This window comes from Taudactylus pleione, unplaced genomic scaffold (genome assembly GCF_031769625.1).
Source record: "Taudactylus pleione unplaced genomic scaffold, aTauple2 ptg000155l, whole genome shotgun sequence".
NCBI lineage: Eukaryota > Metazoa > Chordata > Amphibia > Anura > Myobatrachidae > Taudactylus > Taudactylus pleione.
In genome coordinates this window covers 1,416,701-1,444,523 of record NW_028284557.1, presented here as the reverse complement: position 1 = coordinate 1,444,523, position 27,823 = coordinate 1,416,701, and the positions used below count along the sequence as shown (strand labels likewise).

Below are 27,823 nucleotides of genomic sequence, written 5' to 3'. Positions count from 1 at the left end.
TAATTACGCGATTCTGCGGGAATCGCATCATTTAGCCCCGCCCCTTATGCAAATCTAAGCCAATCGCGGCAATTTGCTGCAAATGGGGCGGGGCCTAATGATGCAATATGTCAGGCCCCGCCCCCATCACGACCCGATCTTTCTCTCCTCTCTCCAAGTCTCCCGCAAAAGAGTACTACAATGTAGGCAAGTATGTATAAGTACCATCAGAAGCGAACGCAGCGCTTGTGGTTGACTATAGCATACCGCAAGCACTGCGAGCACTTCAGTGTGAAATACAACCAGGTGACGTGTACTATGACGCTGCCTGTTAATTATGCACACCTCTGAAATGTAAGACGCTCAGGCACGCCATTTCACGCACCTCCACTCCCTTGTTTCTAGTGGCCAGCCCCTGTCACCACCCACAAACGGCTTCTCCTGTCACTCATTTTGCAAGGCAGTCTATGCGCGGTGAACGTACGCTTACCGATCGCTCGCACTGGTTCGCGCACTGCGATGCGTACACATGCGCAGAATGCAAAAGTCAACTAGCGAGCGGGTCTGAATCGAGCCCTCTGTCCCTTCCACTAACTTGGACCTAATAAATAACATAAACCTCCAAAAACCAGGACTTAAATACAGAATACATAACATTTTACTTTGTGTTATGTGTAGAAATATTCAGCATATACATACAGAACATATTTTGAAAAATTGCAAGAATACATGTTAATTGGCAGATTGCATGAAAAACAGTATATATAGATTTTGTTAAAAATGTTCTCTGCACACATTCAGGTGCAAAGCTACACTGTGGCCCAGATGGTGACCAGGTAAGAAAAAAAAATAACAAAACATATGGCTAGAAAAATATATAACCAAAAAGGAACACAAATGCTAGTAACAGCATTAATAAGTTTGAGGAAAATTTCTAGTGTTATAAGAGTGCTAAAAAAATTAATTTATTGCATTTAATTAATGACAGTGGGTATGAGGTCTTTGTAATCATGTATAATCTCCATGGTCCATGAAGTATTTGCAGTCACAGCCTTTTAATCCACCAACACATACATGAATATCTTATAAAGGTACAGGTTGTAATAATCCCAAAACATGCTTAGAAAGAAAGTCAATGTGAACTGTGTTATATTTGGATTTCCATGTATGGCTGAAATACTGCAGTTTGGGATTATTGAGAAGAAGTACAGGATTTGGCAGTTACAGTCTAAGGTACCATCTGTGTTCTTAGCAGTAGGCCCAGGGTTAATCAGCACCATACAGACCACCATAGTGCAGTTAATGCACCAAGGCAAATATATGTTCTCTTAGCATAAAGCAAAGGGTTAATGCAGCACCCTATGGTTCCCCTGGGTGCAGCCAGTGCGTGCTGGTGTCTCACTGGGCGTGGAGCTGTTCTCTTTCCATATACATCCACACCCAGTTTTATAGACACATTCCCCCCATAACATGGGAAGAGACTGTACGTGGGAGGGGTAGCCCCTCACAAACAGAATAACAATGAAGAACAGAGGGTGTTTCCTCTAATCCACGCATTCTGGAAATTAAAAAGTTAAAATGAAAGAAAAAAAATGTACTGTAGTGCTCTGCAAGGAATTTAATATGCAATATAATACCACAAAATGCATTTATTTTTTATTTTTTTAACTGTTCCATCTACAGCATGTACAGTGGGTAGGTGAAATGTCATATTATTAGTTCTATTCAGCCGGTCATACTTTGTACTCTTTAGAACCAAAGCTTGCAGATATATTTAATAATCTGATGAACACACATTGAATCTAATATTACATTTCTTATTAGTAATAATAGTAAAGCACACATGCAAAAATAATCAGAAGGTGGATTTTAAAAAAAAAGAAAAAAAACAACAACATTTAAATGCATAAGGAGGAGTGGGTTGCTTTGAGCCAACTCTGAAAATAAATGTACACACATTAGGGGACATTTAATAAACATTTACCATTACACGGGGTACAAAACAGTGAGCCGCAGCACAAAGTTCTGCTTGGTTAGGTGCACTGATTTATGGTGGTGTTTGCAGCAAAACAGAAATGATCAATTGCTAAAAAGGAGGAGTTTGTGGGCATTTGTTTGTAAACACTTGAATTTTGCACCAGCTCTAAGGGGTATATTTCCTAAAGTGAGAGTTTTTAGAAGTGGAGATGTTGCCCATAGCAACCAATCAGATTCTAGCTATTATCTTCTAAAAGCTGCTAGTTAAATGTTAAGTTGAATCTGATTGGTTGCTATGGGCAACATCTCCATTTCTAAAAACTCTCACTTTAGTAAATATACCCTTAACGGCCATATTCAATAAGGGGCGAAATCTATTATTGACTAAAAATGTGGACGATTTCTTTCAGAACTCATTGATAAATGACCCTAAAAATTTTTTTTTAAAAGCTGCGTAATTTGGCGAAAAACAACCGGTCAAATTTTTGTAGTATAAAAAAAAAATTTTGAAAATGGGTTTAATGCATACTTGCTGACATCCAGGACCAGCATTCCGGGAGGGGAAGCCAGTCTTCTTCGAGGGGAGGGGAGGGGGGGCGTGGTGCGGCATAAAGGGGGCGTGTCGAGGGAGATGATGTGGCAGTGAGGGCAGAGAAAGGGTGTGACCGCACAATCACATCATTGTAGTCCCACCCTCTCTTCACAATGGCAAAATTAATGGCGATGTGAAGCAGGGGGCGGGGCCACAATGACGCGATTCGAGAATCTCTTCACCATCCCCCCGCGTCGGGGGTTTCTATTGCAACTGTGAGCGGGCCAGATGGTGCGGCGGCTGCCGGGAGGCTTGTCTGCCTTTCCAGTGGGCCGGGAGCGGCACCTGATTTTCGGGAGGCTCACGGCCAAATCGTAAGGGTAGGCAAGTATGGTTTAACGTATTGGGTCTGGTATTTCGGGAGGCGATACGGATGCGTCAAGTGTTTTAAACATTGCATGTGGTTGCAACCGACACAATTTAAGTAGCCTAAATACTTTTATTATGGCCAATAATGCACTTCTAATTTTTTTTCCGATGTACATCAGACATTTTTTGGGGTACAGATGCAATTTCCTGCTTGTCCTGACTTTTTCGCCTGCTTTTGGCCGAAAATCTGCAGTTTTCGTTGCTTTTGGGGCGAAAAATCGTCCGATTTCACCGCTAACTGAATATGACCCTAAGTTGGAGGAAAATCTGCTCTAGTCCTAAACCTTTACATGGGATGAATTTTACATATTTATTATTTTTTTTTACATATTCCGGTTATGCATCTTCCCTCCAGGGGTGGGAAGGTTAAGAAAGTCGGCAAGTATGTTTAAGGTGTGCTCCATTCAATGTAAACCAAAAAAACTTTGAAAAAACCCACAACCCACTAGTCTCCTAACATCCCATCTCACCCACCAAACCTCCCCCCCTCAAACTTCAAAAACACACACAAAAGTGTTATATAAAATAAAGGCAGTGCTAATGTTGCTTCTTTCCAATGACTAATGTAAACCATAAATTAGCCTAAACTAGCCATATTTTAAATGTAGAAGTTTTAGTTAATGAAAAGGTCTCTTCTAAAGTGATAGCCAATAAAAAGTAGGAGTGTGCAGATCGATTTGCAGTATGAAGTAGGCTCCGTAAGGAGATCCACTGTGTCTGTATTCTCCTATTACACTGCATCACTGACTCACTTAACTGTAGAAAGGCGATGTATATTGGCCACAACTCTCAATTACACCAATTTATTAAACATCACACTGCTTGTACTGGCCTATCTCCATCCCTATCCCTATCTCTTGCTCTACTCTTACACACTGGCATCAGCTAATGCTAGAGGCAATTGTCTATCTACAAATAAATAAATCAATAAGAACCCAACCCACACTACTAATTCTGGAATGTGGGGGATAATCATTCAAGGGAGAGATCCCCATACAGTGTATGATTTACACCATTATAGAGATTGCAGTTTAGAAAGGGAGCTTTCAGTTTGTATGACTACTGCTACTCTCTTCTGGCTCCATCTTGGTCTTACCCATAGTCTCTGTGGGCCCCCGTGTCTCTCCCTCATGGGTCTTCATGTGCTTAGTTAGATGATCACTCCTCATAAAGACACGGCTGCAGGAAGGACAGGGGTATTTTTTGGCCCCGGTATGGGTCTGTAGGTGCCTTTGCAACTCATCGCTCCGGGTGAATCTTTTGCCACAGAACAGCCAGTTGCAGACAAATGGTCGATCTCCACTATGCCACCGTAAGTGAGCCTTCAGATGGGATGTCTTGGCATATGCTTTTCCACAGCCTGGTATGTGGCAATTGTGCATGGTTTTACGCTTGGTTACATCTGCATTGGAGCCAGCACGTTCTGCTTCCTGGCAGTTGGGACAACGACAAGCAGTTTGAGCAGCACTACGTGGCATTGCACGTCTAGCCCCTTTGGGACGAGGGGAGCCATCTGAACTTTGGTCAGCAGCATGAGACTCCATTGGGGCTTCCAAAGTTCCAATGAGATGAGGGGTGGGAGGCAGCATATGTGGATTGGGAATGCATAGGTCAGAGCCATATGCCCCCAGAGGCGCCTGGTGAGATGGAGTAGTAGTGAAACCTCCAGCACCAGGCTGCATATCTATCCAACTGGACCCAGCATGAAGATCCCACCATGAAGGAACTCCACTCTCCTCTCCAGGCCCTCCAGAGGTTGGAGGTCTCATCCAGGACTCATATGGATGAGACATCTCAAAGGGTGGGTGCAGAAATTTGGTAAATGATGTGCTCTCTGCAGATTCCTGGCCTGAAAAAGATTGGCAGGGAAGCCTTACAGATGAAAGAGAGGTGTATCGTTCAGTAGAAGTATAGGGTGGATTTTGGGTAGATTCCTGCAGAACAGACAATGCTGGATCAGAATCTGGAGGGAGGGTGTATGTTTTCAGGGACAGTTCAGAGGTGGATGGAGATCCAGGAGCCTCTGATGGTTGGTTACCCAAAGAGCTACATACAGCAGTCAGCATTGCAACAACAAAAAACAGTTGTCCAGGTAAGGGTGATCTGTAGAAAGATAAATGAAATACACGTTAGCATGAAAGGGAAAAACTACATCTCAGTTGCCTCACTGCTTCATTTGGGTGTGCACTGGAGATCTTCCTCTCTCAGGTCCTACTGGAAAGCCTACTGCTACACCTGCTTTCTAAATAAAATACAACCCTTGCTTCCTTCTTCTGTTTCATAATGTAGAACCCCCGTTTCCTACCTCAGGGTCTATGAGAACTATAGCTCTCGTTTTCTGCCTGAGATTCTGTGTGCATTGAAACCCTTGTTTTTAGAATAGATGTGTGCCGACCCCCATCTTTTGATTTTGGTTTTGCCAAAACCACCCTCAAGTATTTTGATTTAGTTTTGGTTTCTTTAAAAATTGATTAAAAAAAGCTAAAAAAAAATGTGTTGTTCCTATAGTGTTATTAACATCAATAACATTCATTTCCAGTTAATTTTGACCACCTCACAGAACTTGAAATCATGTATCAGGAACTTAAATGCAATCCAAAATGCGCAAGATCCAGTTTTTAGATCGGAGTTCCGAATTTGGGAAAAAGAGTTGGAACCCCAAAGTGATCAGAGGTGGGACTTGACTCAACTCGGGAGCTCCGTCGTGCGCATGCGCGAGACCCGGCGAGCGACGGGCTCTCCATCGCTCCGGGTCTCGCACCAAAGGGGGCGTGCTGTCGATGTTGATTGACAGCACGCCCCCTTTGGTGGGCGTGCCGGGGGTCTGCCTGCCAGACGGAGGCGTTCCCATGGGAACGCCTACCGTCTGAAGCCGGCCCCACTGACATCACTAGTGATGTCAGTGGGAGCGATTTTGGCTCTGATAGAGCCAAAATCACTCCAGGGCTTGCGGCAGCGAGACCCTACCGCAGGGTCTCTGTTGCAAGCCCGATGGTCGCGATGGTCAAGACCATAGCGACCATCATCATGGACGCTCGCATATGCTGTGGGTGGTCACCCACAGCTATGCGAGCGGCCAGGAGGCCGCTCCATTTTCATGTAGGAGGGCCCTGATTCAGAGCGAGCGCTCTGGTCAGAGTGTTCGGCTCTGAATCAGGCCCTTAGATCCTACATATTTTTACTGTAGCCAACTATTTACTCCGATTAGTGATAGAACCTGCTTCCTCTCATCCTTTGGCATTAAAACATCTGCTCTCTTCCTCATATCCTTCCATTATTCACTAGGACCCCAACCTTCCTCCTTTGTTTACTAAAACCAGTTACACTGATTTTTTTTATTGCTTTCCCATGTGCGATAATGGCAATTTCCCTATTTACAGTAAATGTGCTGGCGCTGCCTTACTACTCTGCTGTATTTACCGGTGGCTAGGACCCGGCACTTCCAGGTTGCAAAATGTCAGAATGATCCCACGTCACCCACTCTGATTAGATGTTTTCAAATATACAGAGGAAATGTAAATATAGTTTATCTTTCATCCTAAATATCCCAGGAGCCAGCAGCTGTAATAAAGGACTAGTGGATGCAAATTACAGTAATTATTGTCTGAGCTGTAACGAGAAGTAGAGGCTGAGAGAGACCTGAAGAATATTAGGGTCAGAAAGTCTGGGGAACACAAAATTTAACCCATGCACTGCAGAAAATCTTAAACATGGAGACTTAGTTATCGCATAAATATCAAATATACACGGAAACAATTAAACTTGTGGTTTCCTTTGCGTGTCACGGATTGTCTGCAGTAGGATTTTGTACATAGGGCCTGATTCAGTACGGATCGCAACTGCGATCACTATAGTGATTACGCACGCAGTCTCACTGCGAGAAATGCTAATGCCTGCAATCGCTATGCTGCAGCAGCACAACATAAGGATGCCCACCTTACCTTATCTGTAACACTAAGCAAGACTGTAAAACCATTGGTAACATTGAGTACAATAACAGCCTCACACACTTGCACAAGGTCTGAACTTACTCAGGAATTGCTGACCTCATAGCACACAGTGAGTACACAAGCAGCCTATGGCATCACAGTAGATAAATTATGCACGCCCCTGCAACGGCATTCAAACGCACTGGCACAACTACGTTACGCCAAACACCCCCCATCACCACCCCCAATCGGTACTTCCTGTCAATCACTCTGCGATGAGTCTGTCGTAGTCACTGTGATCGCAGTCCCGATCGCAGTGGAGTACTCGCGCACTGCGATGCATACGAATGCGCAGAACGCAACAATCAGCCGATTGCGTGCGTAATCGCAGTTGCGATCGCTCCTGAATCAGGCTCATAGTTCGCATATATCCTCCAGTGACAAGAAATTCATAAGGTTTACGTATATTTAATATATCATTAAAAAAACAAAATGCACTACAATCAGACAGGTTGACGCATGAAAGAGCTAATGACAGGATTGACAATTATATATGCAGAACTTGCTAGAATCAAGTTGTTGGGGAAGCAATTTTTACCATTCACAACAAACGTCCTCTTTACAGGTTTGTTAAAACCACCTGTATGTATTTATATAGTGGCATGATTTACTACCTGACAAGGGAGCTGAACACATGCAGGACAGGAATCGGTATGAAATACCGGCAGCCGCATGGCCGGCGGTTCGATTCTCGGCAGCGGCAGCCCGACAGATGAACAGATCCCGGCAGCGGCAGGCCGACAGCGCTGGAAATCTCTATCATCCTCAGGTAAGTAATAACTAACCTAACCTAACCCCCCTAACCCTAACTCCTTAGGGGTGCCTAACCCTAACCTCCCCCCCAAGTGCCTAACCCTAATCCCCCCTGTAAGTGCCTAACCCCCCCTTCCCCGCTGCCTAAACCTAAGTCCCCCGGGGGGGTGCCTAACCCTAAGTCCCCCCCAGGGGTGCCTAACCCTCCCTCCCCCTAGCCTAACTCTAACCCTCCCGGGGGGGTGCCTAACCCTAAGTCCCCCCGTGTGTGCTAAACCTAACCCTCCCCCCCGCGGCTGTCCGCTCACGGCGCCCGGCATCCCTTCCCTAGATATAGACGCCTGTCATTTAACCCACGCCGGGATAAAGCAGTCGGGAAGCTGGCTGTTGGGATCACGTCAGCCGGTTTCCCGATTGCATCCCTGCAGGACTTATACTGGGAGAATTGCATTAGGATCTAAATACACCCCTGAGTAAGTCTGTTCTGATAGAACGCGTTGGATACTTAGTGCAAGAGACGAGTGATCTAAAGGGGCCCAACTTGCTCATAAGGGGCAACGGCAGCAAGTTTGTATGAACTACCCCCATATAAGGCCACATTGAATAAGTCATGTAAGGATTTTTTTATATATATTATCTAAATCAATTTTAATCAATTAAAAAGAAGCTAATTGGTAGTGTGTTTCGGGTATCTCTGGTTTGAGGGCCTCGTTTAAGAAATCAATCTAAGAAGACATCCATTCATCCTCTAGTCTAATTAAGAGGAAACATAAGGACAGAGATAAGTTTACATAAAAGAAAGATTCACCCATATAGGAGCATTGTTATCTGGTGAAAAAAAAGTGTTATTGAACTTTAATAAGTACTAAACTGTAGGCACATCCTAGGAAAGTCATCTATCCCAAAACAAAAAAAAAGTGCTGACAAAGGGTCATTCCTGGGGAAGCAGCCTACTGAATTTACTATTGAATTGATTTTACTGGACTAATTGATACATACATTACATACATACATATACACACACAAATTGGGTGGCCTCTTTATCAAGCTTTTTTTTTCTTCATAAAATTATGTAAAAACTTAAGTTTCTTCATCATTTTATGTTTTTTTTTCTATATACGGATAGCACAATGAGGGAGATTTCATAGAAATCTCTCGCACAGTGAAAATTAGCAGTGCAGATCGTAGTCCCCATTGTTATCAAGATCTGACCCCTAGGGATGTACCAAAATCCAAAAAGCAAAGCATTTCGGAGTTTGGCCCCGTAAGTTTACACCATCTTCAGATGGTATAAACCACTTTACGCCTATGGAGGCTTAGTAGCAGGAGAGAGATTTTCAAATCTCTCCCCCACAGCCTCCGGCCAGTGGCCCTGATTCATAGCCAGACGCCCTGACAGAGCGCTCGCTCTGAATCAGGGCTGTCCTTCTTGTTTTTCAGAGCGGCCTCCTGGCTGCTCGCATAGCTGTGGGTTACCACCCACAGCTATAGCGAGCGGCCAGGAAGATGGTAGGGTGTCGTTGCCGCAAGCCCCAGAGTGCTTTCGGCTCTAAAAGACCTGAAAGCACTCCCACTGACATCACTTGTGGTGTCAGTGGGGCCGGCCCCAGACGGTAGGCGTTCCCATGGGAACGCCTCCGTCTGGGCAGCCGCGCCCCCGGCCCGCCCACCAAAGGGGGCGTGCTGTCAATCAACATCGACAGCACGCCCCCTTTCGTACGAGACCTGGAGCGACAGATTGCCCATCGCTATCCGGGTCTCGCGCATGCGCACGACGGAGCCGGCTCCGTCTGGGCCACCATCGACCCGCTTGTGAGCGCATAGCACTCGCGAGCGGGTCTGATTCAGGACCTCTGTTCCAAGCCGACACTGTGTGTCATTGTATAATATGTGTCGCTATATAAAAAGAATATATATTTTTTCTAGTTAGAGAGATTTTTGCTGTAAAACGACATTCTTTATTAACATAATATGAGGAATTACCTATATCATGATTTTAATTACTTTTTTTTAAACGTGTGGTTGCTGCAGCATAGTGATAATGAATGGTAACTCATTCTATAGGATTTGATCTTCTGAGAATTATTTTTGTCAGGGCCCGCCGTGAGAGACGACAGCAGTGGGAGGGTTTCATACTGGAGGCTGCAGGAAGCAATTGAACATAATATATAACTTCACATAACAAAGGGTATTATTACTTGCCTATTCCAAAATGTGGGCAAACAGTAAAGCTTTTCATTATAAGTTCACATGCAAAGACAGGATTTCTTTATGTACACTAAGACCAGAAGAAACATTAAGGGGCCCATTTATCATGCTATATTTGCTGCTATGTCCCCGAAAACCCCCTTTTTCGGGGGTTAACCGCAAATATTTAGTATGCCCCGGATGTATTACGGAGGGACAGATACCTGCAGCGATCCCTCCATTCCCGCAGGCAGCCGAATCCCCCATAGGTTTCTATGGGGGATACGATGCTGCCAGATTTACCAATATCTGAAATGCGATGCATTCCCGATATTGGCCCCCGCAGCTAACGCCATCTGAAGATGGCGTTAGCCGCTGTTGCTTGTGGGCTACATTGTGCATACTCATAATTAGCCGGCGAAGGGTTCCTCCGGAGTCCTCCCCCGGCAAAGGCAACCACACATGTGCACTCAGCAGAACTGCGCATGCGCTGCAGCCTCCTGGACTTACTAATATATAGATGAAGCATAAAGGTGGGTGCACATTACACAATATGATCAGGCCAACATATTGTCTACTTTGGTAAGTGTGTACCCACTATGTTGGCCCTTGCGCGTTCCCGCGGGGTAATTTATCGCATCAACAGACCTGCAGTACATGCTGCTCAATCTATCAATGTGATGAACGACGCCAGGCAGGTGAATGAAGTTGGTGCCCAACATATTGGGCGATCGGGCACCCGATCATGCAATGTGTACTGGCCGCCCGATATATCGACATTCTATCATGTTGACATTTTATCACTGTCTACATGATGAATGCCGACATGGTCAACGTCAACATTATTACCTGTCGACATTGCATACCCAACCAGTGGCGTAACGTGGGGGTGTCGAGGAGCAGGGCACGTGCCCTGGGCGCCGCCCGCAGTCCGTAGCACTGCAGCCAATAAGAGTCAGACAAACTTTTATTAGCTGCTGAACCCATTGCCGGAGCCGAGCTGGAGCTCACTCGGGAGCTCCGCCTTCTGGTTCCCGCATTGGGTGAAGGGAGAGATGTCATAATGTCTCTCCTAGAGTGCCGAGTGGGATCGGAAGGGGCAGATGGTGGCAGGCGCAGGAGTGGGGATTCTGGTAAATAAATTATGTGTGTCTGTGTTATGTCTGTGTAAGTGTTTTATGTGTACGGGGCACTGTATAATGGGCAATGGGCACTATTGGGGGCACTAATGGAGGCACTGTATAAGGGGCACTACTGGAGGCACTGTATAAAGGGCGACACTGTATAAGGGACACTAATGGAGACACTGCATATTGGGCACTACTGGGGGCATTGTATAATGGGCACTTATGGAAGCACTGCATAAGGGGCACTACTACTGAGGGTACTGCATAATTGGCACTGCTACTGAGGGCACTGCATAAGGGGCACTACTACTGGGGGCATTAAGGTGCACATGGAATAGAAAGGAATGTTCCCAGAGGGACAAGAAACGCTGGTGTGTCATGTTGACAATACCACGCCCCATGTGGTATTTCACCATGCCCACTTTTTGCGCGTGTGTCGAAGGACCCTGGTGCGCGCTCCAAAGACCCTAGTTATGCCACTGTACCCAACCCATTCTGTTCAATGCAAAAGTGCTACAAGTGATGTATTTGGACACAGCATATCATTATATTATGATTTCAACAGTGTTATACACATGATTATCAATCATATAAAAAGATATGTCCACCCAAGCATTTTATAAATATTTATCACCAAGGAATCTATTCATCATCCTTTCATTTCTACAAAAGTAGGTGAAAATTTAAATTTTTACATACTTATCGTATATACTCAAGTATAAGTCGACCCGAATATAAGCCGAGGTACCTACTTTTACCACAAAAAACTGGGAAAACTTATTGACTCGTGTATAAGCCTAGGGTGGGAAATGCAGCAGCTGGTAGTGCCCCCAGTAGTAATTCTCCCTGGTTGTGCCCCCTGTAGTAATCCCCCCTGGTAGTGTCCCCAGTGGTAAACCCCCCTTTTAGTGCCCCCAGGAGTAATCCCCCCCTGATACTGCCCCCAGTGGTAATCCCCCCCTTTTAGAACCCCCAGAAGTAATCCCGCCCTGGTAGTTCCCCCAGTGGTAATCCCCCCTTTTAGTGTCCCAGTAGTAATCCCCCCCTGGTAGTTCCCCCAGCGGTAATCCCCCCTTTTAGTGCCCCAGTAGTAATCCCCTCCTGGTAGTACACCCAGTGGTAATCACCCCTTTTAGTGCCCCCTGTAGTAATCCCCCCCTGGTAGCAGCCCCTGTAGTAATCCCCCCTGGTAGTGCTCCCAGTAGTCCCCCCCCCTAGGAGAGAGACGTAATAAAAATTTAAAAAAACCCACTTACCTGAAACCCCCGCTCCTGGTCCCGCCGCTAACAGCTCCTCCGGCCGCTTTGCATGGGAGAGACGTCATTACTCATGACGTCTCTCCCATTACCCACTGCTGGAGCCGGAAGATGGCTCCCGCAGTGGGAGCAGCAGCAGCCGATGAGAGTCTGACAGACTCTCATCGGCTGCTGATTACAACAAACACACAGCTGCTGGCTCCGGCGGCTGTGTGTTTGTGCTGTGTAGCGCTGACCGAACTCTGTCCGGTCAGCGCTACACACTTCACTCGAGTATAAGCCGAGGGTGTGCTTTTTCCGCACAAAAAAAACTCGGCTTATACTCCAGTATATACGGTATGTAGAAATTAAGTTACAGACCCATTCATCAATCATGTAACATATCACTAACATCTCCTGGTTACAATTCTCCCCTGACAATTTCCACAGTCCCCATACTTCATTATGGGGACGTGGAAATTCTGTAATTCATCAAGGTCAGAAGAAAAACATTTTTTTTTGGAACTTGGTAGTGAAACTGTATGCCATTTTGAAATGGGTTACAGCCCCCGAATGTGTTCTCAAGCTGCCATTTACACTGCAGCTTTTGCAGCAGAGGGATCTTTTCAGATCCCTCCCCACTGTGTCCTCACGGCCTCCGGCTCTAATCTCCACCTCCAGTTCGTGCCTCTTTTCTGCTCCATGGCATTCCCTGCAGCAGCTGCAGTCTTCATTCTGGTGTTTTACATGCTGCTGACTTTGAAGGCTGATATCTCCAGGAGCCCACGGGGAGCTGAGATATTGGGGCTCCAACTGCGGGCTCCGAGAATCCTTACCTGGTGCCAAGTCCCGACTTGACTTAAGCTGCTGGTATCTCCGGTTCCCTGGTGGCATTGACATGTTGCAGGTACCCCCAGATAGGCCCACTCCACCTCTATATTTTAAGTCCAGTTGTAGCTCCAGCTGCCCACGGAGAGCTGAGATATGGGCCTCCAACCAGAACCCCCTCCCCTCTGTAAACTTCTGATGGTACAATGCACACCACTTTCCGGAAGTGATACATTAGTTAATGAGACATGAGAAGTGCCTCAGAAATCACCACTCACATAGGGGCCTATTCTTCATCACTTAATTTATACAAATGTAGGTGAAAAATAACATTTATATAATTTAAGTGTTAGGGCTATTCATCATTCATGTAACGCAGGAGATATCACAGATATCTCCTGGTTACAATTGTACATCGATCATTTCCACAGTCCCCATACTTTAGTAGCATTTTTTTCGGAACTTGTGAGTGATGCTATTCGCCACCCTGAGATGGCGTACAGCATCCGATCACATGCACAAGCTGCCGATTACATGGCAGCTTGTGCAGCAGAGGAACCTATTCGGATCCCTCCTGCTGTCTCTACTTACCTCCGGTGTCTCTGGCTGTGACCGGCTCCCTGCTGTTCTCTTCTGCCAGCGGGTTTGTGCTGCAGGGGCGCCGGGGAGGAAAGGATAGCAGCAGCGGCAGTTGCAGGGTTGGAAGGGGAGGGGGAGTCAGACTCCAGTGGTGGATAGAGAAAGAGGGTGGTCGGCTACAGACACCGGCGGCTGCGGGGAGCCAGAGCCGGCACCGTCACTGGTGGCCACAGGGAGAGGGGGAGAGCTGCACTTACATATACAGCTGCCGGGAGACGGGACATATACAGGCGGCCGCGGGGGGAGAGGGGGCTGGCGCTGTCACTCGTGGCTGGAGGAGGGGGGGGGGTGCCGCATGGACATCATCTACAGCCACAGGGAGCCGGGACTGACACAGGCGGCCACAGGGGAAGAGAATGCCGGCGCTCTCATGGTCAGCCGGAGGGGGGCTGCATGGACAGGATGAGACGGGAATGACACAGGATGCCACGGGGTCGGGGTTAATTACAGCAATGGGGTGTGCGAGGGCACCAGGGACATATACAGATGATCCTGAAGCGGGGGCGGAGGCTCTGTGTGGACAGGATGCAGGCAGAGAGGGGACACTGACAGGGGAAAAGTATCACTTTCTGAAAAGATGTCTTCGCAAAAATAGCATCTTTTCGGAACTGATACTTTTGTAACAGGCAAATGATGAATAGCATGAGTTTTAACACTGAACCCGTGGCAAGTTCAAATCTAAAATATCACTCATGATATTTTTATCATGATGAATAGGCCCCATAGAGTTCAAAACATAACTATCACTATAACAATTGTATGATAATGAATAGACCCCCAAATGTGATCAAGATCTCCAAATCGAATTTGTTCTTTGGAATCTCAACAGTATAGATGTATTACTGAGGTTCTACAGCAGATATTGGAGATACAGTATCTTCTGCAGTTGCCCTATTTGTGATCACAATAAAAGCCCCTAAAGTTTCTACGGGGGTTGCTATATTGGGAAATTTACCAAGCTCCAATATTTGAAGTATTCCGTAGCTTGGCCCTGGTAGCCAATGCAATCTTTAGATGGCATTAACCAATGCAGCCTATTGGCTACAAAGCTCACATTTTACTGGGAGAGGGATCCTTGGGAATTCTCCCTGGTAATGGACGCTCGCACATGTGTAGTCTGATGGAGCTGGTCTGGTGGTCCTGTAGCAGAAAGTAAAGTATTGCAGCACGTTCACTTTACACATCACAGGGACGGGGGCTCCTATCCCTGTCCCTGGATGTGTTTCATAATACATCCTGGCAGAACATAATTTCTTATTGAGGTGGAGAGTGGCAATAAGAATTTATAATTATGGTGTCTAAAACCAGATAATTAATAAATATGCCCCCAATACCTTAAAAATAAATAAATCCTAACCAGTTCCTTTTTTATTGCCTTAGACTGTTAATGTTTGATGTCCAGTTTAAACCAGGAAGCTGGCAACGGATAATTCGTGTCAATGGTAGTAACCTCAGTCATCTGGATATTTACAACTTTGGCAATTTATTTTTGCAGCAATTCTGGTTGCTTCAAATTCATCTTTTTTTTTTTTGCAAGGCAACCCAAAACTCTGAAGTGCTGTACAATAGCAAATCACAAATAGTAATAGGAAAAGTTAGTGGAGTTTATGTTAATTGGTATACATTCTTACTAAGTGCACCTAAATGCTACTGCTAGTAGTAAACATTATATTACTTACTTAAAATCATTATCCTGGGTACTACAAATTACTGGAATAAATCTTGGTACTTGAAATAGGAATTCTACCTTAATCCATCTGCTGAAAACTCCAACTTGCACTGTTGCTGCAATTTGATGAAAATTTGTGAATAGCTGACCTACCTTACAACATATGTGACTATGGAAACAATCAGTACAGTTCAGATTGTTTCCATGGTTACAAAGGTTGTTAGGATGTGAATAAATTACCTTTTTTAACATCATTTATAACACAACCATGGAAATATACTGTGCCGATTGTTCCCTTGGTTACAGTTGTTGCTAAGGAAAGTCATTCATTTATATAACCTGTCAGGTGGCAGGTTCCTGTAGTTTGAACCGGTTGAATTCAGCCGAAGTTCCTTTTCAAGCTTTATGAGTTATGCTAGTAAGTAGTAGTATTTAACAAAATTATTTTAATTAGACAACATCACTACCATGGTTCATTTCACAAGTGAGAGATACTATAAGAATCACAAGAAATGTGATCCCTTAAAAATCAATTCCATATTACACATTGAACACATGTACACCTATATAGTATAAACATACAATTATAGCTTTGCGCTGGGGCCATGGGTTTGAATCAGACCAGGGTCCTTTATAGCATTTGTATGTACTACCTCTGTTTGTGTTTGTTTCCTCTTGTTGCTTTGGTTTACTCCCACAGTCAGAAAATAAAATGCAGGTAGGTTATTTGCTGCTGACAAAAATGGAGTGTTGGGTTTGCGTTAGAGCATTTAGACCATTCATTGAATTGGGCAGAGACCTATATAAAATATATATTTTCTATACAGCACTGTACATATTTTTTTTTGTAACTCCAATAGGATGACACTGATGTCAACAATATATTATCTGTACAGCATTGAAACCATGTAGCAGCTTTTTAAAAGCATAACCTCTTTACTGATCTAGATAATTATTATATAATGTATAAATGCACTAAAATATCTGTGCTGACATGCGCAGTTTAGCTGGTCGGCACACGCTTGCTACCTGCTGAAGGCTTCCTCTATCTGCCAGTAATGAATAAGAAGTCACACCAAACCACATACCTGGCCTGTCCCATATATCCGTACACTCACCCGATAGCAGGGCCACCAAATTCATCTTCAACCACCTCTTCTGTGCTGTTTATCTGTGTGCTATCCCATTATCTGGCCAGATACCTGGATTTAGTGTACTTTTTGGACCTTTCAACATCCCAGAAGAGAAGTCCAGAGAGCATGAAGAACAGTTTGCATCATTGCTAGGGATTTATTCAATACACACTGCGGATTGGGCCGGGGTCAGTGGGATGATACTTACCTTCTTGGTTGCGGTCCTCTCAGGATCCCCCAGCTGCCTGTAGAATAGATGGGGTTCCATGCAGCTGCTTTCAGTCATACATAGGCTGGGAGCACGGTTGTATATAAATCCCCTTCAGTTAATGTGCCTGGATGTGATGTCGAGTGAGGGCAGAAGTGCGGTTCCATGCTCTTAAAGCGCTGTTATTTTGTCCCAAATGAAGTATCTGGCCACCAACAGTAGGACCTTGTACCCTCATGGGCTCACTTTATTCACCGCGCTTTGGGCATGATGGCTATTCCCAATAGATGTCCATGTGGATAGTAAATTAAGACGTCATAGTACATTAACTGGAAGATCTATCCGTAACCCTGGGAGCACGCTGTGCAGTGACGCCAACACTGTGCGGCACGCTCCCAGCCAATCAGTGACTGACAGCAACCGCATCACCGGACTCCAGCTATTCCACTGCAGTTCGTGAGAGAGGACAAGACAGTGCGCTCGCCAATAAATGAAGTCCTTTGTGAGCAGTGGCGGATTTAAGAATCAGGCCGCCCATAGGCACAACATTATCACTGCCCTCCTGATCTCCACGCCGATGTTCTGATGCGAGGGGGGTGGGGATGAAGTATAGCTGCTGCAGAGCTGCCCAAATAGCTGTGACAGACGGCTCTGCATAAACAGACCCCTTCTGTCTCTCCAGCCCCAGTCACTTACCTTCTTGTGGGTCCTCTTTGGCTGCTGCTCCGCTTCGAGCTTGGCTCCTGTGCCTTCAGAGTGGTGGCACGACGTGACGTCATATGCACTTTGCCACAATAAACAAAATGAACCTGCATTGTTTATTGCGTTACAGCGCATATGACGTCATGCTGCGCTGCACGCTGCTGGTCCCTGCAAAAATTTATTTATCTGCACGGGATGGCCTGCCATGCCAACCGTAGCAGGTGGCGCCTCTAGGCACGTGCCTTGAGGGTAATACGCCACTTCTTGTGAGCACCAGGGCCGTAACTAGGGTAGTACAAACAGTTCCATGGCACAGGGCACCGCAGGGCAGGGGGCGCTGTATGGGCCTGTCAATTTTCCTGTATATTATCATTCTCACTTGTAGCTTCCTCTTCTTTTATCCCCAGCATCTCCTGGTCTCTCCTATCTCTTCCCTGGCCCCTCCCCATGAGGCCATGGCCCTTTTTCAGGTGCACTATCTTATGTCCTTATGTAAAAATGGTAGGGGAGGGGGCGCCTCTGGCACAGGGCACCAAAAAGTTTAGTTACGGCACTGGTGAGCACCACTATGTGAATAAGTTAAATGAAAGAAGAGGAGGGGGAGGATTCTAGGAGGGAAAGGGGGTTAGGGAGAAGATTAGCAGGGAGGGGGAGATTATCAGGTGGCACAGAGAGGGGTAGGATAACATAGAGGACAGGAGGGAAGAGAGGATAGATGGCAGAGAGGACAGGAGGTGGGAGATGAATGGCAGAGAGGACAGGAGGTGGGAGATGGATGGCAGAGAGGACATGAGGTAGGATAGCATAGAGGACAGGAGGGAAGAGAGGATAGATAGATGGCAGAAAGGACAGGAGGTGGGAGATGGATGGCAGAGAGGACAGGAGGTGGGAGATGAATGGCAGAGAGGACAGGAGGTGGGAGATGGATGGCAGAGAGGACAGGAGGTGGGAGATGGATGGCAGAGAGTACAGGAGGTGGGAGATGGATGGCAGAGAGGACAGGAGGTGGAGATGGATGGCAGAGAGGACATGAGGTAGGATAGCACAGAGGACAGGAGGGAAGAGAGGATAGATGAATTGCAGAGAGGACAGGAGGTGGGAGATGGATGGCAGAGAGGACAGGAGGTGGGAGATGGATGGCAGAGAGGACAGGAGGTGGGAGATGGATGGCAGAGAGGACAGGAGGTGGGAGATGGATGGCAGAGAGGACAGGAGGTGGGAGATGGATGGCAGAGAGGACAGGAGGTGGGAGATGGATGGCAGAGAGGACAGGAGGTGGGAGATGGATGGCAGAGAGGACAGGAGGTGGGAGATGGATGGCAGAGAGGACATGAGGTAGGATAGCATAGAGGACAGGAGGGAAGAGAGGATAGATAGATGGCAGAAAGGACAGGAGGTGGGAGATGGATGGCAGAGAGGACAGGAGGTGGGAGATGGATGGCAGAGAGGACAGGAGGTGGGAGATGGATGGCAGAGAGGACAGGAGGTGGGAGATGGATGGCAGAGAGGACAGGAGGTGGGAGATGGATGGCAGAGAGGACAGGAGGTGGGAGATGGATGGCAGAGAGGACATGAGGTAGGATAGCATAGAGGACAGGAGGGAAGAGAGGATAGATAGATGGCAGAAAGGACAGGAGGTGGGAGATGGATGGCAGAGAGGACAGGAGGTGGGAGATGAATGGCAGAGAGGACAGGAGGTGGGAGATGGATGGCAGAGAGGACAGGAGGTGGGAGATGGATGGCAGAGAGTACAGGAGGTGGGAGATGGATGGCAGAGAGGACAGGAGGTGGGAGATGGATGGCAGAGAGGACATGAGGTAGGATAGCACAGAGGACAGGAGGGAAGAGAGGATAGATGAATTCCAGAGAGGACAGGAGGTGGGAGATGGATGGCAGAGAGGACAGGAGGTGGGAGATGGATGGCAGAGAGGACAGGAGGTGGGATATGGATGGCAGAGAGGACAGGAGGTGGGAGATGGATGGCAGAGAGGAAAGGAGGTGGGAGATGAATGGCAGAGAGGACAGGAGGTGGGAGATGGAATAAAAAATATCATGCTTTTATTACAACTTTTTCCCAATCTCTGGATTCCAAGATTAAATCCCAGTAATCTAGAAATCCTGGGATTACAAAAGGATCCCTAATCATCGCACAGTGGGGCGTCATAGCCAAAATGGTGCAATTTTCAACATCAGGCCCCAGCCTCTCACACATCACAGACAGGTCCTGATGAATCACGTCATGGCATGACACAATCCACATGAAAGGGTGGTCTACTCTCCTGGACATTTCAAGAAAGTAGGCAAGTGTGATATACATCAATCCCTGCACTTTTGGAGTTTTCAATCTATATTATCGATCATTTTTATCAGCAGTCAGCTAATCTACTAGTATAGTTTTTATTTTGTCAGACTGCACAAGTAAACGTAAGCATCCTGAGAAAACCCATGCAAACTTCACAGATAGAGCTCTGGTTACAATAGAACCCATGCCCCTAGCACTGCTTGGTCTGATATAGATCCCCACCCAGTTATAAAACAATTTATTGTTCAGGCAGTGCCTTTGTTTGCTGGCCACTGTAGTCCATCTGCATATTTACACTCATTAATCTTCTTACTATATATCTTAATTTGTTTTTTCTTTTCATTGACTGCTACAGTATTTCAATAGGTTACATTAAAGGAGTCAACAGTAAAAGCTTCACTGAATAGGGCTATGGAATGAATAAGGCATGAAACTGCAATATCCCCCCCAACACACAGAGGACCTCATTCAGAGTCGGTCGAAGCGGCTGCACGGTCGTACGGGAAAAGGGGCCGGATATTCAAATGATTCCCTCGCAAGTTGCGTCCCTAACTTCGGATCGGTAGCTGGCCGACCAAGGGGAGGAAGCGGCCGGAATTAAAAAAAATACGCCCCCTTCCCGTACGCATTGCACGTCATCTCCGGGCATATAAGGATTAATCGAGACCATCGGGAACCATCGGAACTGGTCGTAGAGCTTAAGGTTGACCATACCCTCTCTTAAACTCTACGTTCATGTCAGTGTAAAAACCTCCCATGTCACATGTGCCATGACGCTACTTTGTTAATTATGCACTCCCATAAACCGTATGCACTCCCATAAAACACCGTTCGCATAATTAGGCACGCCTGCGTTCGGATCTCCACTCCACCGTTTTCAAGCACCTTCCCCTGTTACCACCCACAAACGCCTCAATCTATCACTCAAACTACCGACCTGGCTGTGTTCAAGGAGAGAGAAATTTCTGATCGTAGCGGCTAGTTTGTGCATGCGCATTGCGAACTTTACTACTTGCGCAGTATAGCGAACATCGGTGGCGTATGACCGTGTGGCCGCTTCGACCAACTCTGAATGAGGTCCAGAGTTTCGCTAGACACACACTATACAATGATTGGGCCGATTTGCCAATAACCGGGTGATCGGCCTGACTTTTTGTACAGTGTATGAACGATCGCTTTGGCATTTCACCGATAAAATGGTTAAAAAACACATTCCTTCGATTATCCGATCGGTCAAGACAGAAAATCTCAGCTTCAATCTCCCAGTAATGACCATGGTGTGTGCATCCTCGATAATCTGACCATATTTCCTACGCTTTCCCGTAACTACATCATCCTTCTTGTGGACGGACATATGTAAAATCAGAGTGTTGTGACCAAAAATCGGTAACTTCTATTATAATATAGCACAATGTGTAGCACAGATATTGTGGCTTTCAATTTGCCTAAATATCTTCCCTTTGTCAGCCGATCAAAAAAATAAAAATAAATCGGACAGTGTGTACCTACAGTAGCTTCACTCCTGTAATACAAGTATGGGGAAATGGTATAGTTCCCATAAAATCTTAAGAAAAAATAACAACAACAAATACTGAAGGGGTCTAAGAAAAAAAAAAAGATAATGGCCCTCATTCAGAGGCGGTCGCAAGAAGAGAGCGCTCGTTCTGAATGAGGGCGGCCGCTTCTATTTTTTAGTGCGTTCTCCTGGTCGCTTCTACTGTTTAGTGCGGCCGCTGCACGTGCGCAGGCCCTTAACATCGACCCGGTTGCGTGCGCTCAGCGCTTGCGACCGGGTCTGAATGATGTCCAATGTCCTTCCCTATTAGCTTAGCATGAGGAGACAATGACCATTTTTAGTCAGCATAATGATATGGGTCATTCTTGAAAGGTTAGCTTGGCGCAAGTTAGCACTCTTTCTTTGTCATGATTACACTTTCTGTTTCTCCCTACACACAGTCAGATCACTCCCCTGTATGCTATGAAACAATCAGTCATTGCCAATTGTGTCATTATTGCAACTTATTTATTTGCACTTCCAAAAAGCAAGGTAGCAGAAGGTGAAAGAAAGGGTTGAATTGCATGGAAAAGACATTCATTGTTATACAAATTAAAATACTTAATACATTTAGCCTATTAAATAATTACCATTGTAAGATCTCACTCAGATATTATAATCTATATATTTAAGTTTTGTTGTTTGGACAGGTGCAGTGGTGAATTTGTTATTAGGCAAGTGAGACACATGCCTAGGGGCGCTGGCACATGAATTCTTGCATTATTACTGTAAGTCCGAAATTTCCTAATAACAAAATATGCCCACTGTACCGTTTGCCATCTTGAGTGGAGTGCGGACGAGTAGGGCGTACGCAGACTACCCCTATAAGCTGTGCTACTTAGTAAATATATATAATTAAAATTAAAATTAAATGCCAGCTCATGGCTTGTTTTACTATTATATTATAAACTGCTAATTGCCAATTGAGGTATTATAACCAATCAAAATTATAAAATGGGCAGTGGAGAGGGGGTATTACTGTATTGTCTAGGGGCACACTGACCCCTAAATCTGCCCCTGGACAAGTGCATAAATGCAGTCACCTGTACGAATGGATACAACCACCTAGATCTTCCAGAGCATCATTTGTACCATTCCGGGTTGGTACAGGATGCTGGCGCAGCATGACGGGCGGTCAGAATGCTGACACCGGTATCCCGACTGGTTTGCAATAAAGACCCCTGGAGGTAAATTGTCTAACCCTTCTCCTAATCCAACCCCTCCCCGACTGCAGCCTAACCTTAACCCCCCCCCGCTGCAGCCTAATCCTAACCTTCCTCCCCGCAGCCTAACCCTAACCCCCCCCGCAGACTAACCTGGTGCCTAACCCTCCCCCTAATACTTACCATCGGGATGTCTGTGGTCGGGATGTTGGTGCTGGGATTCTGACCCCTGTCGGAATTCTGACGCTGGCATTCTGAGCGCCCATCAGGATGCCAACTACATTCCCGTAAGTCACCAAATTGTTGGAAGAGAGCTCAGAGTGCTGACTGAGCTATAGATATCACTAGAATGCATGAAATTACACATTTCATAGATCTCCAGAGCTATTGACATATAATAAACTGCTAAATATTAATATAAAATAGGATGGTGGTCACCAGCAAAAGGAGAGATGGAGACACTACATCCACTGCATATAAAATTTAAACATTGAAGTTGTATTGTATTTACCTTAAGGTGCGTACACACTAGACGATATTTTACAGGATTCACCACATTTCGACGCATCGGAACGACAAATCGTGTAAAATATGTCCAAATCGTGAGTGTCCACTCACGATCATGATGCCGATGCTAGTACCCGTGGGTCGTACATCGCATCTTCAGATCTTGCAGATTGCAGATTGATCTGTAGGCAGAATGGACACTTTTTAGCACCATATCGTGTCCTGGACAGCCTGGGAGCTGCCGGGGAGAGTTCAAGGGAAAGCGGTTACGATATCGCATCGTGAGCACATCGCCTAGTGTGTAGGTACCTTAAGTTCAAACTCAACTTTCACCCTTTCAAGTACAGTACATAGGAATGACAGCATAGTGCTCTAAGGGGTCAATCCTATTCCGTGCAAAGGGTGCGATGGGCCGTTGCAATGGAGTTAAAACGCCGGCAACGGACCGGCACATTGCACCCTTCGCAGCCTAACTCGACCCTGAATTCGACAAACTTTGCACGCTGCCCTATGGTGCTGCGGGTAAAATTTGGCGAATCCGGGCTGCCGTAAAGTGCGGCCACTGCCACGATGACTCGCACCAGCGAGATCATCGCAGCAAATAGGATTGACCCCTATGAATCAGACTTACTAAATGTATGTGCCACTTACACTAAATTGTGTATGTCTGCACTGCACTGGTACATAAACCACCGGATTTATGTGCCGGCCAATTACAGGCTTCTGACACATGACTAAAATTACACGTACGTCAGTAAGAACAGGAAAATATGTGAATCTAGTTATAATGAGGAATGATGATGACATTTTTTTTTACTCTCCAATGAGACGAACACGATGACAGGACTGCATGACATACCTTCACTATCTGGACGCCACCAATAACTAGCGTGTTGTGGGGATGCAGGCTGGACCCTCCTGGAACGTCATGGGATCAGGTGTCTGAGGATTTATAGGAAACATCTCTTTAGTCCATATGGGGTACACTCGCTATATGTTTCTTAAAAGAAATCAGCAGCTTGAGGACTCATAAATACGTTCAACCAGAGCAGCTATTGGTCTGTGCCCCTCTGTTATGTCCGTCCTCAGGTTAGAGAAGGGCTATTTTTTATGTCCCTCAGACCGTTCTGGAATATACATTGGAGGCATTTACAGCCGAGGAGATCTAACGATGTGCTCGGCCGTAGATCGCTAATGGTGTGCGGTCTGGGATATTGGTTCGCCCGCAGATATCAGAGAAGAAGGGTGAGGACAGCCACTGACCACCTGAAGAATGTATCAGACCAGCTGTATAGGAAACCCCCAGTAGCCCACAGCAGTCAGGTGAGGCTCTTCAGACATCGGAAACCATCCAAATGGCAGTAACAGCAGCAGCATCCGATCCCCTCCAAGTTCAACTCCTGATTCGCTTTCTGTCCCAGCCTGCTCCTGTCTCACACCTAAAGTTTCCAGGTTGCACCTCAGCCTTTTTCCCAGCGGAGCTCCTCCCCCCCCCATCTTCTCTGATGACTTTAACCCTTTGATGCAGGGGAAAGAGCTGCAGCTGGCATTGCTTCACCCCATGAAGTTTAACTTATTCAAAGGAGGGGTGTGCCGCACGGCAGACAGCTCTAACACAAGAAAGAAAGAGGGATTTGGGGATTACCTGGGAGATGTACATTAGTAAGAGAAGTATAAAGCGCCTCAAGTATAAGTAAAGAAGGAAGGAAGCAAGGAAGTATCAATAGCATTCATTACCCTCAGCAATCAGTATGTACTGTACTCAGATATTCAGTATCATCAGGATTATACTATAGGAAGTACAGAGAAGCAACTGAGGAACCGAGTTTACGCCTGGACTTTAGTTGTGGGACTGGCTAATATTTTCTGTGACCATTATAATAAATAAAGTCAATTAAAACCAACATATCCTTGCATAGTGAATGTTGAAATAGAAGTCAGAATGAAAATATTTAGCAAGAATGTATTTTCCTCATTTGTGTTAAAGTAAACACAGAACATGTTCTTGTATAACACAGTAAATTATTTTGAACCTATTTAAATTTTATGATTGAAATGTTTACTGATATGAGACAGGCTTAGGTAATTCTGCACCCTTAGTAAGTTATACCATCGGGTAGTGTCTATCCTATACTAGCATTGGGCTGAGATAATTAGCAGAATTGATAATACTACCAACTACTATGTTTCTTTTTGAGAAATTAACTAATCTGTAGGTTTAGTACTGCATTCATGTTAGTCTCCCTGACTTTAAGCAGTTTTTCTTCAAAGAGAATTAAGAATTAAATTAATAATCAAAACATTTGTTTTATTCACCCCAACATCCAGATCCTTCTCATTGATAAGACAGTGACAGGTAGTTGTCAGGATCCTGACCATCAGAATGATTGTGACCGTCGGGATCCCAGAGACAGTCACCACCAACATCTGCCCTCTTGCTGTATTTCCCAGGTGTACCAGACTATGCTAGGGATTTGAATCTGAACTGGGCATAAAGCAGGCAGTGAAAGAAAGTTAACTGAACAATTGCTCGGCTTACTCTGACAATCTGCATTAAAGGAGAACTCTCACACAACTGAAATCAGAAATTAGATTTATTACAGTGAAATTACTTTTTTATATAATATTGTAATGCAGAACATGATTTGGTTTATTTATCTGGAAAAAGATATATATATATATATCAGTCTTGCTTAGAATCTGGAAATGAGAGTTGCCGTAGTAATATTTTTTTCAAAAATCCACTCAGAATATTTTTTTTATCTTTATGATTGAATTAGGTCAAGAAGATCTATTTAAAACTTATCCAACACGATTTTAATAAAAAAAATATATATTTAGAAACACATAACATTAATATTATTATTCTTTTTAATTTTGGCTGGCGATATATATTGGAATATCGATCATTGGAACATCACAACTTTATATTTCCCTGGCAGCTGCTCCTCTCTGCCGCCACTGGGAGGGGATACTGCCGGGCTGTCCAATCAGCAGCACAGCAGACAGGGATGCAGAGGGGCCAGGAGATGATGTGGCCAGGCAGGTGCAGGGATGCAGAGGGGCCAGGAGATGATCTTCCGGCAGTCGCCCAGTAGGCATTTCTGACTAGCACGTTGTTTGTGCGACCATGTCAGGTAATGCACAGCTTGGCATGCTTGCAAATGATGCGACCACACCAGGCAAGTGGTTAATTTAGATGTTTAAAGCAAGATATGATTTATAGCGTAATATACTTTTATTGGGGAGCATTTTGCACCTTTCATTTGGACTTTGTCAGAAAGGCTCATTTCTATGCACAATTTGCCATATAAAAAACAAAACAACAACAAATGAACACATATAATACCCATTCCCGCATTCTAATTTAATAAAAGGGGTAATAGCTCTAAAGAGTTAGAAGACTGAAATTTGATGTGACCTTTACACTTTTGATAGTTCTGCCTCCTTGCAATACTAGATGCTCTTCTATTTTGTGGATACATCTCTCAAGTGAGGAGAGTAGGCTTGCACCTTTTAAGTGTTTTGGGAGGATCACCCAGATACACCGATGAAAAAGCAAGGCTGTAACTCTATAATGAGGTCCGTTTTTACTAGTTACCTGCTTTCCATAGAAAGATAGCTGCAAGCCGGAGATGAAGAGGTTATGTTATTGAACATAATATTTTGGGTTAAGCTGCCACAGCCTACCTGCCTGTCCTTGTGTGTGAGCCTGAGACCAGACCACACACAGAGCAAGAATCCAAATCAGTCACTTAATTACATACTCTATATGTATGAATTACCAGGTTGGGAACCAACAGGCCCTACTATGTGATCTAATGTGCTGACCAGACACACATTACTTTGCATTACATGAGGGTACCAGAGTATTGTGATATAGAGGCAGTAACAAAAACACGCACCATGCTATGGTTAAAATGCGTTTAGAGTACTGGTACCTTTCTTCATAGAAAAAAAAAACACTGGACCTCCCCCATGGATAGATATGCTCTATCCATTTTATTTATTGTACGTGTGTTACTTACTATTTGTTTTACTAGTGGCATCTGCAGTGAAGGATCCTTTTTTCTATTTGGGACTATATTGTTCCTAATTTTATTTGTTATAATATATATATATATATTTATATATATGTGTGTGCACATATAAAGATAGCTTGCAGCTATCTTAATATATATATATATATATATATATATATATATATATATACACACACACACACACACACACACACAACAGCATAGGCCCGGCACTCTTCCTCAAATGAGTTCTTTGGGTGCCCTCAGCAATAATGTAACAGTCAGTAATTGGTGAACGACATCTGATTGGCTCCAAATTTATTAAACGACAACGACCCCAAACATCTTCAGCGTAAAGAAGAACATGGAGACCTGGAAGTGATGATATGGCTCCCACAGAGCCCTGATCTCAACATCATCGGGTCTGTCTGGGATTACATGAAGAAAGAGAAGGATTTGAGCAAGTCTACATCTACATTCGATCTGTGGTTAGTTCTCCAAGATGTTTGGAACAACCTTCCTGCCGAGTACCTTCAAAAACTGTGTGCAAGTGTACCTAGAAGAATTGATGCTGTTTTGAAGGCAAAGGGTGGTCACACCAAATATTGATTTAGATTTCTCTTCTGTTCATTCTCTTTTAATTTTGTTAACTGATAAAAATAAACTGTAAACACTTCTATTTTTTAAAGCATTCTTACTTTGCAACATTTTTTCCACACCTGCCTAAAGCTTTTGCACAGTACTGTATATATATATATATATATATATATATATATATATATACATACAATGTGCTGGTATGAGATGGTATGTTACCAATGCTTCACATCACCCGGCGCTGGCACTTTCACTGTTCCAGTGAACCAGTCAACAAGCGACTGCTAATC

At 45.0% G+C, this 27,823-nt stretch overlaps 1 protein-coding gene across 1 annotated transcript; it reads right to left on the bottom strand.

Moving 5' to 3' along the window:
* Positions 1-2,285: 2,285 nt before the first annotated feature.
* On the bottom strand, positions 2,286-24,337 carry SP6 (Sp6 transcription factor). Its single transcript, XM_088474698.1, has 2 exons — positions 23,774-24,337; positions 2,286-5,020 (listed from the first exon to the last, which is right to left on the bottom strand). Exon 2 carries the CDS (start codon positions 4,981-4,983, stop codon positions 3,964-3,966), a length of 1,020 nt encoding a protein of 339 aa, XP_088330824.1. The 5' UTR covers positions 4,984-5,020; positions 23,774-24,337; the 3' UTR covers positions 2,286-3,963.
* Between the last annotated feature and the right edge of the window lie 3,486 nt (positions 24,338-27,823).